The sequence below is a fragment of the Saccopteryx bilineata genome, chromosome 3, assembly GCF_036850765.1.
Source record: "Saccopteryx bilineata isolate mSacBil1 chromosome 3, mSacBil1_pri_phased_curated, whole genome shotgun sequence".
NCBI classification, from domain to species: domain Eukaryota; kingdom Metazoa; phylum Chordata; class Mammalia; order Chiroptera; family Emballonuridae; genus Saccopteryx; species Saccopteryx bilineata.
Window position 1 is genome coordinate 13,352,834 of NC_089492.1, and position 15,894 is coordinate 13,368,727.

The 15,894-nt window shown below is 43.0% G+C and overlaps 1 protein-coding gene across 3 annotated transcripts in view; it reads right to left on the minus strand.

Moving 5' to 3' along the window:
• The window catches only part of FER1L6 (fer-1 like family member 6), a 136,923-nt gene that overhangs the window by 59,707 nt on the left and 61,322 nt on the right, over nt 1-15,894 (minus strand). For all 3 annotated transcript variants that reach the window (XM_066265714.1, XM_066265715.1, XM_066265717.1), the window contains 6 exons: nt 15,586-15,769; nt 10,727-10,847; nt 10,045-10,145; nt 6,155-6,245; nt 5,293-5,412; nt 3,039-3,191 (listed from right to left, as the gene is read on the minus strand). In XM_066265714.1, the coding sequence (XP_066121811.1) occupies nt 3,039-3,191; nt 5,293-5,412; nt 6,155-6,245; nt 10,045-10,145; nt 10,727-10,847; nt 15,586-15,769 (770 nt within the window). The remainder of the gene's footprint in view (nt 1-3,038; nt 3,192-5,292; nt 5,413-6,154; nt 6,246-10,044; nt 10,146-10,726; nt 10,848-15,585; nt 15,770-15,894) is intronic.

Sequence of the window (15,894 nt, forward strand, 5' to 3'; positions counted from 1 at the left end):
ATATCTAAGACTCATTCTTGACGCTTGTCTCGTAAGTTCTTCGACAATTATATTTTAAAATACCACAGTTTTTACACTGGTTGCATAATTTTATTTTGTGCATTTATCCGTCCCACCCTAAAGGCCGGTCCGTGAAAATATTTTCTGACATTAAACCGGTCCGTGGCCCAGAAAAGGTTGGGGACCACTGCCCTAGAAGGATTCTTAGCAACTCAAGTCAGCACCTACTCTAAGTCCCTCCAGGAATTGCTGAGGGAGTGGGGTTAAGAGGGCGTCCCAGTGACCACGATGCGATCCTGGCTCCCCTCCAAGAGCTCGCATCTGGACAAGGAGGCCAGCTGGCATTCACTTACTCAGATGCAAAGTCAAGTGTAAGAGAGAAGATGCGACAGGAGCAGAGAAGTAGCAGGAGGTACTTCTATCTTTTCTCTAAGGCTCAAATATTTCCTGGGCTTTAATGCGCACTCCGGAGTAGGACCAGTAGAGAGGCACTTCAGGAAGACGGGAGGTGTGAACAAAGACGCAGGGGCAGGAACTGACCGTGGTAATCCGGGCTGATGTTCTTTAGCGTGTGCTTACTCTGTGCTAGGGACGCTTTTGCTAAGAGCTCTCAGAAGAGAAAGAGCTGGGACAGAGAAGGACTCAGAAGAGGCTGAAGAACCCTACTGGTTACGTGGAGGAGCTTGGATTTGACTCCTTAGGAAGTGGGATGAATTCTTATTCAGCTTACAAATAACAACAACAACAAAAAAGGTCATGTTGTTGGTGGTAAAGACAACCACTCTGCAACTCACAATTCTAAAATTAATAAGACAGTACTTCTCAGTCTGTTCATATTTCTATAATAACAGCTAAGCTGCATTGAGTACTTGTTCAGACACTGCCTTCTGAAGCATCCTAGAGAAAGCTGGAGGCCTGAGAAGGAGACACTGACCATGGGGTGGAGCAGATGACAGGATAGGGATGGGGACAAGAATGACAAAGGGTCTCTCATGTTAACTCCGGGTGAACTGGCACAGAGAAGGTGACTCAAGGAGAAAGAAAAAGGAAGGTTGGGCGTCACCTTCTGGCTGGGCTCTACTTTTATAGGAAGTTTCCTTTTGGTAATGAATAAATGTCTTTTCTGCCCTTCGGCCACTAGGGGCACTGTGGGCATGAGGCTGAAGGGGAGAACTCCGGATGGTGGATTAGGCTGAGCTCAAGGAATTCTGTTTCAGCACTGAGTAGCATTATGAATACATTTAAATTAGAAAAAAAGAAAGATCATGGAGCCAAGGACCATGAAACCCTGGCTGCTGTTACAGATTTACCATTACTTAGCCACGCATCTTCAGACGAGGCACCTTCCTTTCCTCTAGATTAATATTCCCCAATCTGGGCCCCTAAGAACGGTAGCTTCCTAAAATTTATAAACAGCTATTCTAGAGGAAGAAGATTGGCCATCCTGGGTTGTAAAAGTTAAAGATGTTTCCCGACTGCAGGACTTCTCAGAGCCTTCCTGGGCACTGCGACACTCCAAGAGAGGGATTCAACTGCAACTTCCCATACGTGCCTACAAGGAGTGTTTAAGGCACCACTCGAAGGACAGCTGTTCCGTAGAATCAACTTTGAGAAAACGCTGGCCTGGAGGGTCAGGTTTACCTTCTCCCCTTTGTCTTACTGCACTTCCTAATTCTCAGGGGAAACACTGGAGTAGCTCTTGTTTTTTTTAGATTTACCAACCCAGTGAAGAAAACAGCATAAAGATGGGAGGGTCAAAGCAGGGGAGACTACGGACACAGGACTAAAAGTAGTCCTGCTGAATCATCTTATCAAGATGTGTCATCATAGCAGTAGGATTGGTGTGAACAAAACTTACAAAGCCATCGCCCAAAGCAATCCCAGCAGCAAAAGGAAAATATAGATAAAGAAGTAGTAGGTCAAGTTTCTCTGTTCTCAGTTATGTGTACCCTCTGGCTGTATCTGATGGTTGTTCTTTGTTCTAATTTTACACAATGCCAGAAAACATCAAAACATTTAGGAGGGAGCAGCACTCCACTGATTCTCTAGTATTTTTAGCACTGGGCCTTCTGAAATGATTTGCTATTTTTAAGAGAAGTGTTTCTTATCACCCCAGAGTTTCTTGGATGGAGAAAGCTGAAGAAAAATCTTGATATTGGTGGTGAATAAATTGGAGAAATAAATGTCCTTTCCCAGTAACAATTTCACAGGGGCGGGTTTAAAAACCATTTTACACACAGGACAGAAAATAACATAAAGAGGCCCAAACACATCACTGGCTATGAAGGGGGCACACAATTCCAGAGATGTCCTCTAAATGTTGGTTGCCCAGTTGTTTGAATGCCAGCCTTCAGACCATTCTTTCTCATTTGCTCAAGTCCAGTTCTGGGTTAGAAATGTCTTTGCAGCTGAGGTAAAATACCCAGGGTCTCCAAGAGAGGCTCAAATCTTACGTTACAGACAGTAGACTACATCCAGAGACTTTTCCTCTGGGGGTCCATTCATGAGATGTTAGGGAACCCTGTCTTTATGAAGGGTGCAGGGACCCAAGTTGAAAAACAATCACATTTTTACAATTTAAAGCCACCAGCAATCCTGAAATACCAGTTCTGTGGAATATAAGCCTTTTCTCTTGTAATTTTCTTTGAAATCAATTTTTAAAATACAGATGAACTTATGTGGGGAAAAAAAATGCCATGGACAAATTACATAAGAGAAGTAGAGAGGTAACTAATAGAAAAATGTTCATTCTTCCTAGTAATCAAAGACGTAAAGATTAAAGTAACCTTGATGTGCACCTACTAGATTAAAAGAGAAAACTTATTTGTGTCCGGTGACATAGTAATTGGGAAATACTCAGCCTCAGGACGGCTGCAGAATCACAAGGTAAGTCACGAGGAAACAAAGCATTCCGGCTGTCCTCAGACCTCTGAAAAGTCTTGTGGACGAGTCAGAGATATGGACACAGTTTAAGAATGCTGAGTGATCCAGGAAAAACAGAGCTTTCCCATCTTGAGTCCAAAGTAGCGCAGACTTACTTTGAGGAAGTGAGTTTTGATGGCTCCACAGTATTTACCCATCTGCTCCCTGACGGGGGAGTAGAGCAGGTCTTTGGAGGCGATGCGGGCATATGCCACCCTCTTGTTGTTGCTCAGCATCCAAAGGAAGACGTCCGGGATGGTGTGCTGGGGCTGCAGGAAAGGGAGGGAATGCGTTTCATTAACAGGTGCGCGTTGAGAGTTGGCCTATCCCGAACAGTCCCCCCCCCCCCTTGCAAAGCAAATTCTGTGATTTAACCCATCTAGGTATTTAAAACATCTCACAATCAAGCAAGTTAAGTATAGGTTCTTTGAAAAGGGAAAGCTTCTGGTCATGAATTAGCAGGACATGCAAACCCCATTTGCCAAACTGCTCCCTGTGCTTTAAGGACACAAATTGGACCAAAACTTTGGCAGCTTTAGTGGCACGTTTTTCTCCATCTGCAGAACAAACTTGTCCTACATTTTCCCATGGATTCCCCCCTCCCCCAATCTTATAATAGTGATTAAGCTTGAAGCACTGGGCCTTCTAAGAACCAGGTAACATTTCCAGAATCTTTAAATTTAAAAAAAAAAAGCTTTATGAATGTCTTCCCATTTGCTTCTGGAAGGGAACACATTGCAAAGGGACTTCATACCTAAAACACAATGGCAAGCACTTTGGTTCCATTTTAAGTGGTTATTCAGGAGAAACTTGGCTAAACAGCACAGAAAATGAAGACTTTGAAATTGAGCGAGTCAACATAGGAACTGCAGAATTCCCTGCCAAGAGGCCCATTATGTTATGAGAGTTTGAAATGTACATTTCTGAGCCCACGCAACTTCTGAAACAAAAGAGAACTACATTGTCATAAACTAGGCTTCGGCATTCCTGGGCCGGAAGTTGATGCTCTGTATGTTGAAATCTGTCACACTCTAGTATAATTGGCACCCACATAGGGTATCCTTGCTCCCTATGGAAACAAACATCCTCGGGGACGTTTTCCTGGCCACAGGGCTGGTCAGTCACAGACCTGAAACTCTGATGCCTGGTTTGAACCTTCTGGCTGTTTATTAAAATCCCTGCATCTACTAAAATGTCTCGCTGTTCATTATGCTTCTAAAGAATAATTGATTTACAACAAATAAAACTTTTGAGAACAACAGAAGCAGTATATCTGTACCTCTTCCTACAATCTTCACATACAAAACCTCATGTCTGACAGAAACAAATAAAAGAACCTTTCTATAATAGATCATTCCAGAAGTCACCATGTAGTAAGGTACCAAAAAGCTGCAAAATTAATATTGATATTTTAGGAGGAAAGGTCAGGCTTTCCTGTCCCATCCTTCATTTGGAGAGGGGAGGGAGAAGAATGTAGAAGTTTCTGGCTTGCAAGAATAATGGGTCATTTAGTTTCAAAATTAAAATAAAGGTTAACTGAGAAACTTCTTCTCTTTCAATGGGAGACAGAATTTACATACCACCCTACATTGGTTGTAGATCCTCCCCCCTTCCTAGAATCCTGAGAGTAACATACGTCCAGGCAAAGGAGGGAAGATGAACCCTGAAAGATTGTAAATATCTTTGATTGTGTTACCTTGAAAGTCTTAATGTCCTTGTGTACCCCCTAAACAAATGTTGTAAGCTTGTGCCATGATGTCATGCTCTCCTCAGCCTGTGTGTGATCAAGGGTATATAACCAGCCCCTGAGATGTATTTGGACACACAATTTGGGTCTGCAAATGCCCCGTGTCAGCCATATGTGGCCGGCATATTGAATAAATCTCCTCCTTTAATAAAACCTTTTAAAACTCATCTGACTTGGTGTCTTTATGTAAACCTGCAGAAGTGAGGTGTGGTACTTTTCAGCATCTGGGGTGTGGTACATTACAACAACCAGAAGATACTGGTTACAACTCACTTAAAAATGAGAAGCAGATTTGACCTTGACTAGACATGAGTGTAAATTCTCTATTGAAAACTTATAAAAGATCCTGTACTAATTTAGACTTTTCTTGAGTCCATTAAAAACATGCCTTTTATTTCTGCTGAATGTTCAAGCTTCATTTAAAAAAAAATCAATTAAACTTATAGATGTGTGGCTTAATTTTAAATTTCCTTTTTCACCCCTAAACTAATAGTGCCTGCTCAATGCAGCAGGGTTCAGGAGACAACATTGCTCCGTCTTTCATCCTTAACAAACGTCCAGCCCTCACTGGGAAAACAGCCAGTCTAAGCTTTCAGACAAGGTTCACTATTAGAATTCATTACCTCATCCACAAGGAAGCGGATTTTTTCCACAAAATTTTGGGCTTCATGGATCATTTCATCGAGTGATAACTTTTTCTTCTGCTGCTGAATAATCCCCTTAGCCTTCTTGGCCATCACCTCCTAAAACAAGACAAGAGTCAGTACAGATCTTCCTAGAAATCTGGACAACAAGCACTGCCCTACTGCTGGAGAATCCTGAGGGTGTTCATAATCTCTACATTGAGCCACTTGTGGGGGCTGTTCCATGGCCCACCACTGAGCATGCACCCATTTAATAGAAACTCCACAGGGGTGTGGAGGCAGTGAATACCATCTCATTTCCCTTTGACAGATAAAAAGCTGAGGCCCAGAAGTTTTTCAGGGTCGCTTAGTATAATACATTCTAGGTCTATCCATGCTGTTGCAGGTGGCAAAATTTCATTCTTTTCTATGGCCAAATCCTATTCCATTGCACAGATGCACCACTTTAAGAAGTGCTTACGACTTTGAACATAATTCTTAATGGGAAGAAACCAAGAAGAGGGAGAACAGGTATTTGTTTTGCTGCTGTTGTTGCTCTGTCAGCTTGTGAGACAGAAGGTCAGGTGAAAGAGCCTACAGCCTTTGACACACTACAAAATGAACAAGGGGAAATCCTTCAGAACGGAAAGTAGGGCTGGTAAGCTTCTAGCTCATTCTTGTAGACATTCAATAAATATTAGTTCCTTTCCAATTTGCCCATCTGTTCCCTTCTATGTCATGCAAATGGATAACCTTGAGAACTTTATCCTCATCTAGTCCTTGACCTATGCCTCATCTGTGAGCTTTATTTTTAAAGCACACATTTCAATTCTCTTCAAAGTATAAATAGAATTTCACATACCAGCTCCTGCCAACAGAGTGTAAGTCGTTTCTTATCTAAAGTGGTTTGGTTCAACGTCTTGGGCTTCTTTTCTGCTTCAGAGATAAAGGCACTAGAAGAGAAGAAAAATGATTTTGAAACCTACTTAGTGAAAATCCATTTATATAATTCCAGAGATTTGCTAATATACTTCCTGCAATATAATGAGAAAGTTGATGAAGCCACAGAACCAAGATTTTTCATTTAGGATTAAGCAGTGATGCACTAACTTTTCTAAGCGGCGAAATGACAATGTTTTCTGAGCTGGGAAAAATAATGCCCAGATCCCACACGGGAAATAAATGTTTGTTTTTCTTTGGTTTCTTTCAGCGCACATCCATTGTGCTTGCTGTCCAAGTTCATAACAACAAACACAAAATGAAGCGGTTTTCCTTCATCTTACAAATTTAACACACACTAAAATGTCCCTGAAAATGTGTTTGTAAAACAAATATCTTAGGCTCGATACTGGGATGTGTCTTCACATTTTTAAAACTGTACAAAGGACTGAGTAGTAACATTTTGAGCGATGAAGTTAAAAACGTGTTCAATACAAAAATAGTAAAGGTTATGAATGTAACTGAAGAAGGTAGAGTGGTCCCTCGTCTGTCACAGGGGTTAGGTTCCAACCCCCCCCCCGCCCCACGATAGACGAAAATCCACAAAGTAGTGACCTTATATTTGTTATTTCTATATATTTTAAGGCTTTTAAAACCCTCCCCACACTCTTATAAACATATAAAATATAAGATATACAAAATATGAAAAAATACCTATATACCACAAAAATCCCATGATATAGCAAAAAACCTGTGATACAAAATTAGATATACTGTATATAAATGGCTTTAAAACTTAAATAGTGAGATATTGTCCTAATCAGCAATATAAATGCAATATCATATATATCTATTAAAACTACAATAGTAGTCAAGGTTGGTGAAGAGGTCGGGACGTAGGAACAGGTAAATTGTTATAATTGGTTAAGAGGCGATTTGACGGTGCCTGACAACATTGAAATGTCTACATAATTTGATCTAAAAATGATATTAGGATTCTAGCCTTCAAAAGTAACTGAAAATTTTTGTAAGAATATGTTTACACAGTAACGCTTACTGGGGCATTGTTTACAGGAGCAAATAAATGGCAACAAGCTCAATATCAGGGACTAGTCAAATATCTGACATGCATCATGGGTTGAGTATCGGGGATGACCAGTATGTCCTATCACGGAAAGATGCCAGTGACCTGTTGTTGAGTAAGAAGGCAACCTGCTAAAGAAAGAGTGTGCTATTAGTCATGAAGATATACAGTATTTTTTATGGGTGTGTGTGTTTGAAAATGCACAGGGGAAAACCAGCCAGACAAATCCCACTCCTCTCTGGAGAGTGGGAGAAAGAGGAGAAAGAATACTTGATACATTCCCGCATTTTTCGTTTCTATAAGATGAGAATGGAATACTCCTATGATGAAAAAAACAATTATAAAAGAAACGAAAGGGGAAGTCTAAGAGGCCACCTGTCCCAGTGAGGTGTCCTTTAGCCCAGCTCTGTCTGTGACAATGGGAAGCCTCACCAGAGATTCTCTTTGGGCATACCAGTCCAGTTACATTTTCTCTTAATTAAAAAAAAAAAATTAAAAGCACTATATTCTGAGAAAGGGAGTCTTGTTTTCACATGTCTACCTTTCCTAGAGGCACAAGGAATTTCATTCCACGCCACTCCCAGGATGGACCAGCCCAGGAGACATGGGAGACACTTCGGACTTCTCATCCATGCTCCTTCCTCCCAGGGGGAAAGTGACTAATTCCCTCATTGAAATCAGGGAAAATGACCACGGCACAGGTTTCTGTTCGTTCTTTGGCTTTCAAACCCAGCCTGCTGCTAGCTGAGGGCAGCCTCCTCACATCCACGTGGCAAATGGTCTGTCCCTTCAAGAAGGGGAAGTGCCAAAGGCCAGCTGCTCAGCCTCGAATGGACCGGGGGCCAGGAAGCCCACCGTGACCTCAGGTCCACGCCACTTTCTCAAGTCCAGCTTACCAACTATATAATATAAAACGAACATTTCCAGCTCTGCCTAACCCTCCTGAATATTTTTTCAGTTGATTATAAACTTGAAAGGGGAATGATTATCACCCCAAGGAACCCCTGATATAGAAAAGTTACTGAACTATGAATTGGCTCACAAACGGTTTTCAAAAATATGAGATCATAAAGCTTTTTAACGACGCTTGAAAGGAACTGCAGGTGGCACTTGGCTTCCAGCAGGAATAGCACTGATACAATATATATATTGCTCCCACAATAAAAAAACAAACAAACAAAAAAAAAAAACAAGAAAGAAGTTAAATAGAAAGAAAAAAATCACTTATTTATTTCTTTGCTTTCCTTTTTTTAAGTAAAAATGCTTAGGTAGTTGAGAGATTAGGAAAGCCAGAACTTATAAAACAGAACACCAGAATTTCTCTATCTCCTAGTTTTATGTTCTGTCAGCTGAATTTACATCCTTTTTCTATTAATCCATCATGACACATTGTCATTTTTGCTCCAGTCTTAATTTCAAGAATTAGTCCAAGTGCTTCCTTATGCAGAAGATCTAACATGACCCCACAAAAATCTCCATATCTTTACTTTTTTGTGTGTGACAGAGAGAGGGACAGATAGGGACAGACAAGAAGGGAGAGAGATGAGAAGCATCAATTCTTCATTGTAACTCCTTAGTTGTTCAGTGATTGCTTTCTCATATGTGCCTTGTCCAGGGGCTACAGCAGAGCAAGTGACCCCTTGCTCAAGCTAGCAATCTTGGGCTCAAGCTGGTGAACCTTGCTCAAACCAGATGAGCCTGTGCTCAAGCTGGTGGTGACCTTGGGGTTTTGAACTTGGGTCCTCCGCATGCCAGTCTGATGCTCTATCCACTGCACCACTGCCTGGTCAGATTCTATCTCTTTACTATTCTTGTCATTGTGTAATCCCCTCCCTTTGAATGTGCACTGGACCCAATGACTTGCTCATAAGAGAACACATCGAGAGTGATGGGATATCACTTCCAACATTAGGTCTTAAGAGGCCATGACTTCCACCTTGTTGATATGTTCTCTCTCTCTTCTGGCTTGCTCATGCTGATGAAGTCAGTTGTCCTGTTGTGAGAGGTAAGTTGGAGAGGACCACATGGCAAGGAATTGAGCCTGATTTCTAACCATCCACTACCAAGGAATGGAAGTCTTCAATTCAACAGTCTGTGAAGAACTGAATTCTGCAAATTACCACGTGAGTGATCTTGGAAACGAATCCTTCCCAGTTGAGCCTTGAGATAACTCAGTCAATGCCTTGACTGCAGTCTGTGACAGGCTCTGAGCTAAGGACCAGCTGAGCCACACCTGGACTCATGGCCCACAGAAACTGTGAGATAACAAATACTGTGTAAGCCACTAAATTTGAGAGTTATTTGTATACTCGGTAATAAGTAACTGATACCCTATTTTTGAATTTTAGATTGTATTATTTACCTCCTGGAAAAAGAGCCATTAATTGGTTTTTATTAACATGTTACATGGCAAATTCTATTAAATCGCTTTTAATATAACTTATCCATGTCATTGTCAATGTAACTGTCGAGTATCTACCAAATGCAAAGCACCATTCGGGGCACTACCTCTGCCGGCATGTTTCTTGTTGCATAGCGAGTCTCCTCTTTCCTCTCCCTATATGCTTTGTGTTTTGGTTGTTAAAGGTTCAGGAAGCAACAGTAATTCCATTAGTGCCAGCTAAGTTACTGAACAAAATGCCCATCTGGATGCACATAAAATGGATTATTTTCTAAGATAATTAAAAGCTGGTTCCACATAAGCTCAGAACCCACACACTGGCTGGTACCTGCTTTGACTGATGAAGGTATTGAGCACTGTCTTCATTTTCTCCTCTGGTGCTTTCTCTGAAATTTTGATCAATTCTTTGACTTCTTCTATCCCTTCTTCCTGAAAGCAAATGACAGATGAGAGGTGGGAATGAGACACTGTAGTAGAGATGCTGATTATAACATCCCAGAAATAATAGCTATGTTTGTTTGTTTGTTTGTCTTAGAAATGAAGTAAGAGTTCTTGTTTCCTTGTGCCTGAACTGGGAAACACTACTGTGTGTTGACTCTGAACCTTCCTTTCTTAACTGGATTTTGGCCTGATCTTTTAGGACATCGCCCACCATGGAAGAGACTTAGGATTTTACATTAGTTGAAGCCAGGATCGATATCAATTTTGTGAGAAAGCTGTCAATCCCCTGCCCTTTGGAGATTAGGAAAACGGCCGACCCTAGGTCCTACACCAGTGAGAAACAGAACAGGGTCTGAATTCAGATAGTTTGATTTAATGTCCAGGGATTTTGCAAAATGTCTCTCATTCCCCTGGGTCCACATGGTAGAAGGAGCCCTGTGTTCTCCAGATGCAACAGCCTCCGCTTATTTGTATTGAAACTGAGGTCAAGACCTTCTATGGTGCAAGTAAAAAAAATCCTTTTGCCTCCAGCTTTCCGTGTTCAAATCCGTCACCGGTCGGTCACCTACCAGCAGGTCTGCCATTTTCTCCAGCGTGTTGGACCAATACAGCCTAAACGTCTGGTCTCCCCAGGAGCTGATGAAGTAGACACAGGGCTTCTTGGAGTCAAACGGCAGGTAGTTGTAATTTCTGTGAGAACGCATGAGGTCTGCACGTTAGTTGACAATCAGTGTTTTTCAGGCAATTCCAGCCACACGTTCATGTTTTGTATGTGTTATGTCTGGTCAGCGAGGGTGGTGGCAGAGCTATTGAACTGTGATTAACTTCCTCCTCAGCCTGGGACTCCTGAGCAATAAACAATGAGCAGTTACGTGGCTAGAGTGGAGCAGTACTAACAGCTCCTGCCATCAGACCCAGGGCAAAGCTTAGAAATGATCACCAGAAGGCAGGATTTATCGGGCAAGCCTTCTTCAATGAGGAAGGTTTTAAATTGAGAGAGGAAAGAAGGGGGAAAAAATAACATTTTTTTTCTTTAATGTCTTCAAGCTAGGTGCTGTGTAAGGATCACTTGAGATGACAGATGTAAATGTATTTCATAAACTGAAATTGTTGGAGAAATGTAAGAGGGTAACAATAGTATTAATGAGGATGAAGGCATGGGCCTCAAACTAAACTTCAGTATTCCATGGCTTGCCTGCCATCCATCCATCCATCTGTCCGTCTATCTGTCCAACCATTCAGCCATCCATCCAGTATTTACAGTTACCAGGCATTAGTGCTAATAATGTAGGTGACTCACGTGGCTAAGAAGGGACAAAAGGGATGTCAAAGCATCTAGAAAGGGAAATGTAGAGCCAAAGAGAATTCCGAGGGTGACGGTTGGGTATGCTTAAATGCCGATGAGAAAAAGACAGTTACCGGGATGAGACTGAAGACGGGGAAGTAGGAACTAACTTATAAATTTCAGTTCCCAAGGAAGAAAGGGATGGGAATAAAGGCAGGCGAGGTGGGAGAAGTTGTAGCAAAAAGTTGAAGTTCCCTGCCTCATGACAGCGATATTCTTAACTATAAGTTTTCCCCAAAACCCCTTGAGATTTTCCCACAAAACCTAGGATTTTGTTAAAAAAAAAATTGTAGAAGGAAGGCCAAAGCCAATTTCTTAGAATGGGTATGGTGGGAGAGAGAGGTAGTCCTGAAAAATGTGGACAATGTTTGGAGTCACACATTTATTGAGGAGAGAGAGAGAGAGAGAGAGAAAGAGAGAAGGAGAGAGAGAGAGAAGCATTGTTTCCATTCCAAAAAGCTAAAGAGAACTTTAGCCCGAAAGAATACATAATTGTTCTTTTTAGCTCTCCACTCTAAATTTCTTTTGGAGACCATAAAATCAGCAAAGGTACCCCATGGTCTGCTCTGCAGAAAATAAACCATCAGGTGTCCAGAAGAGAAGCCAAAGAAGTTCTTGGCAGAGCCCGAGGTTGTTATTGCAGCAAGAAAACAAACAAATAAAAGAGTTTAGGAACGAAACTGCTCTTTTAGCTCTTTTTAAAATTATTGCTGAGAATCCTGCAACTGGATAAATATTATGCTTTGTTCCAAGGTTTCTTTGGTTTGAATGTTTTGTGCTAATGGTGTTCAAGGCCTTTGTCTCTTTGGTTCCCAAGGTCCTCCTGGTCTTACGGGTCAGCACGGACCAGGATGCTGCCGTGTCTCAGGTAAATGACAGTGCAGATGGAGGGCGGCAGATGGAGGGCACCACGTTGCCAGTGGGGAGAGGAGTCTGCCAGTTTGAATGGCTGCCCTGACACACGACCAGCCTTGTGACATTGAGCAAGGGTAGGCCTGGAATCCTAAGAATCAAATGATGGCCCATCATTAGGTGTCTTGTGTTCCAAGTCTCATTCCTGAGCTCTGGCCCAATACATAAATTTATGGGAACGCATGTGCTTTCCAAAAGTGGAAATCCCAGAACAGACCCACAGTGGTATTGCAAGGGCTGTGCTAAACCACAGCTGTAAGGTGGTATTTAATGGAGGCAATAGACAAATAAATTATATGTTTGTGTGTGCACATGTATGTGGACACTGCATGCATGTGTGTGTGTGTGCACGTGTGCATGGGTCCATTATAGACAGAGGATCCTCCAGTTCAACAGCTGCTACCTTAGCTTGCTACTCTGTGGACAGGCCTTCAATAAAGTCACTGAGAAATATACAGAAAGCCCCAAAGGACCAGCATGACTCATGTTGGTCTTCTCACGCCAGATGGCGAGCACTATTATGAGGTCTACCCAAAGGTGCCTTGAGACCTCTCATCTCTCTCGCCCTTCCCACACTATGTCCCTTGACGTTGTCACCAGTAGTCAACAATAGCTAGTCCGACAAGGTGGGGGATGTTCTCTCTGCTTGGTCTCAGTAAAAGGGTGCAGAACACTTCTGAATAGTCCCAGAGAAGAGCTTCAGCCCTCATTACAGGACCCAGTCACTGATGTCCTCAGTGTTAAAAACGGGCAGAGAAGCTATTAAGCAACTAGGAAACTTGGGGTTCTTTTGGTGTGTGTGAAGGAGGATGGACAGCCAGGTATGGCTGCCATGGAGCCAAAAAAGACCCCAAAGAAATGGTCCATGGGAGGGGGGAGGGTGTCCACAAGAGGGAAAGGGTTTAGAAAACGTAGGGCATGCTCAAAAACCAGAGAACACAGCTAGGATTACGTTCACTTACTCCTTCTCACTTTGTCCCAAACACTCTCTCCATGCCTGAAGCCCTTCTCTCACCCTTTAGGACATCACCTTTTCTGTGACTTTCCCAACTCTTGACCTCCTCCCCAGGCTGAGTGAGTCCCCCAGCCCCTCTCTCTGCTTCCATAGTACCCTGTGCCCAGCCCAGTTAGAGCAACTCCTTCGCTCGTTCAGAGACAGTGTGAGCATCTACTGTGTGCCAGGCGCAGAGATGAGCAGGTACACAGGGGACTAACATGGCCTCCCCCCACCCCGAGGGCTCACATCTAACCCGGAGAGAGACGAGTGAACACGTGGTCACGCGGTGTTGTTAGCACATGGCGGAGGTGAGGATAAAGTCCAAGTCAGACCTGGGATTCGGGAGAGGGAACTTGGTCTTTGTCTTGAAGGTTAGTGGGATCCAGCAGTTCTGAGGAGGGGATGTGTTACCAGGCAAAGGGAAGAGCATGTTTAAAAGGACTAGAAGCAGCAGGTCGGGGAGCTGCCGGGCCATGGTACATGGCTGGAGGAAACACGGAGTGTGGAGAGAGACGGGAGATGATGGTAGAGAAGGAGACGGGGGTCGAATAACCAGTGTATGGCCTCTGAAATCATTCCTGAGAACCACCGGCAGCCAATGGATGATGTCAGTTAGGCGAGTCACTGGTTCAGATAGATAGTTTGGCAAATTTCTTGAAGAACATGCAACCCAGGTAAAGTGTGTGTGTGTTTTTTTTAATAATCCAGGTGAAGATGCCAACTGCCAGAATTAAAGAAATGGCAACAGATATGAGGAGTACTTAAGCACTACAATTGACCAGACTTGATTGCTGATTGGATGTGGGTAGGAAGGAAAAAGAGGACCATTGACCATGCCGCAGCTAAAAGGACTCAGAGGAGGTGGGGCCAGTCTATGAGAATGGGCGGAGCAAAGTTGTCTGTGCAGAGAATGAGCCTGCTGAATAATTTATGGGACACCACGTGGAAGGGTGGATCTACTGCTCAGGAAAGAAGGCTGGGGAATAGATTGTGAGTCCTTGTTTTCTCCACAGTGGTCAGTAAGCTAAGGGTCCATGCCCAGAGAGAGTCTCGATGCAGAAGAGCAGAGACGGTTCCGATGTCTTTGCATGTAAGTGGGAAGAGCAATGTTCTTTTATGAGAATCCCTGCATGTAAGTGGGAAGAGCAATGTTCTTTTACGAGAATCCCCGCAGATCATGACATTTTTATTGACAGCACGAGACTCAGAACACCAGGGACTCTCCCTGTGTGTGGCTTATTCTCATGAATGATTTGCCTGGTGCTTGAACCACTCGCTTAAAACAGAATTCCATAATTTTACTCTCCTTGCATGTTGAAATTTTACACAGATTCAGGATCAGTGAGGGCACACATAGGTGCCCCAGCTGTTTTCTGAAATAGTCTCTTCTGGTGGCTAACAATTGATTTTTTAGTTCTTCAGTTTGACTGTGGCAAAATAAAACAAGAAATGATGTATTTAGCCTGACTAGGTGGTGGCACAATGGATAAAGTGTCGGACTGGGATGTGGAGGACCCAGGTTTGAAACCCGAGGTTGCCAGCTTGAGCGCGGGTTCATCTGGTTTGAGCAAGGCTCACCAGCTTGAGCCCAAGGTTGCTGGGTTGAGCAAGGGTTTACTCGGTCTGCTGTAGCCCTCCAGGTCAAGGCACCTATGAGAAAGAAATCAATGAACAACTAAGGTGCCCCAACGAAGAATTGATGCTTCTCATCTCTCTTCCTTGTCTGTCTGTCCCTATCTGTTTCTCTCTCTGTCACAGAGAAATGATATATTCAATCATGCCACTAAATTGAGTTTATGTAATAGCACAGGATTCAGATAAATATAATAACTGTTAATAGGGTTTGGATTGAAATTTTAAATTCTGACCTTCCTGCCTTGTTATGCATCAAAATTATGGAATAAAGGGAGCATCTGATCCGATGATGATCACCATCATCATTGCTTTGCCCTGAGATGAATTGCCTGGATGTGCTGTTTGGAGAGTTGCTGACGCGTAACTAAGGCTTCAGTACAGTGGCACCTCCCATGTTGCTCTGGTTTATTCTTGCTCCCATGACTGAGATGAAAAATAATGATGATGTGTCTGGTTTTGGGGAAAAACTGAAACTAACACTCCCAGAAATTGGTCAGACTCCCACTTTCAGAAACTGTTGCTTCTGCTGAGTCTCCTACCTGTTCCCTTCTGTGACAAGTGGCTTCTCCGGGTGGGTGGTGGAGACCATAGGGATGGCAGCCTCGTGGGCTGCGTCCTTTTCTCCTTCAGGCAGCAGCGGAAGGACTTCTTCTTCAGATGACTCTGCTGACTTCTTCTTACTCCCATGATGGGACCCGCCATCAATCAAGTTCCCAAAATTTCCTGCAGAGGCAGAAGCAAGGGGAGAGGAGCCAAGTGTCAGTCAACAAGCAGAATCAGGCTGTTTGACATAAGCGACCCAAGTTCACGTTCTCCGGGAACAGGGAAATAAGATCATAGTATGAAGG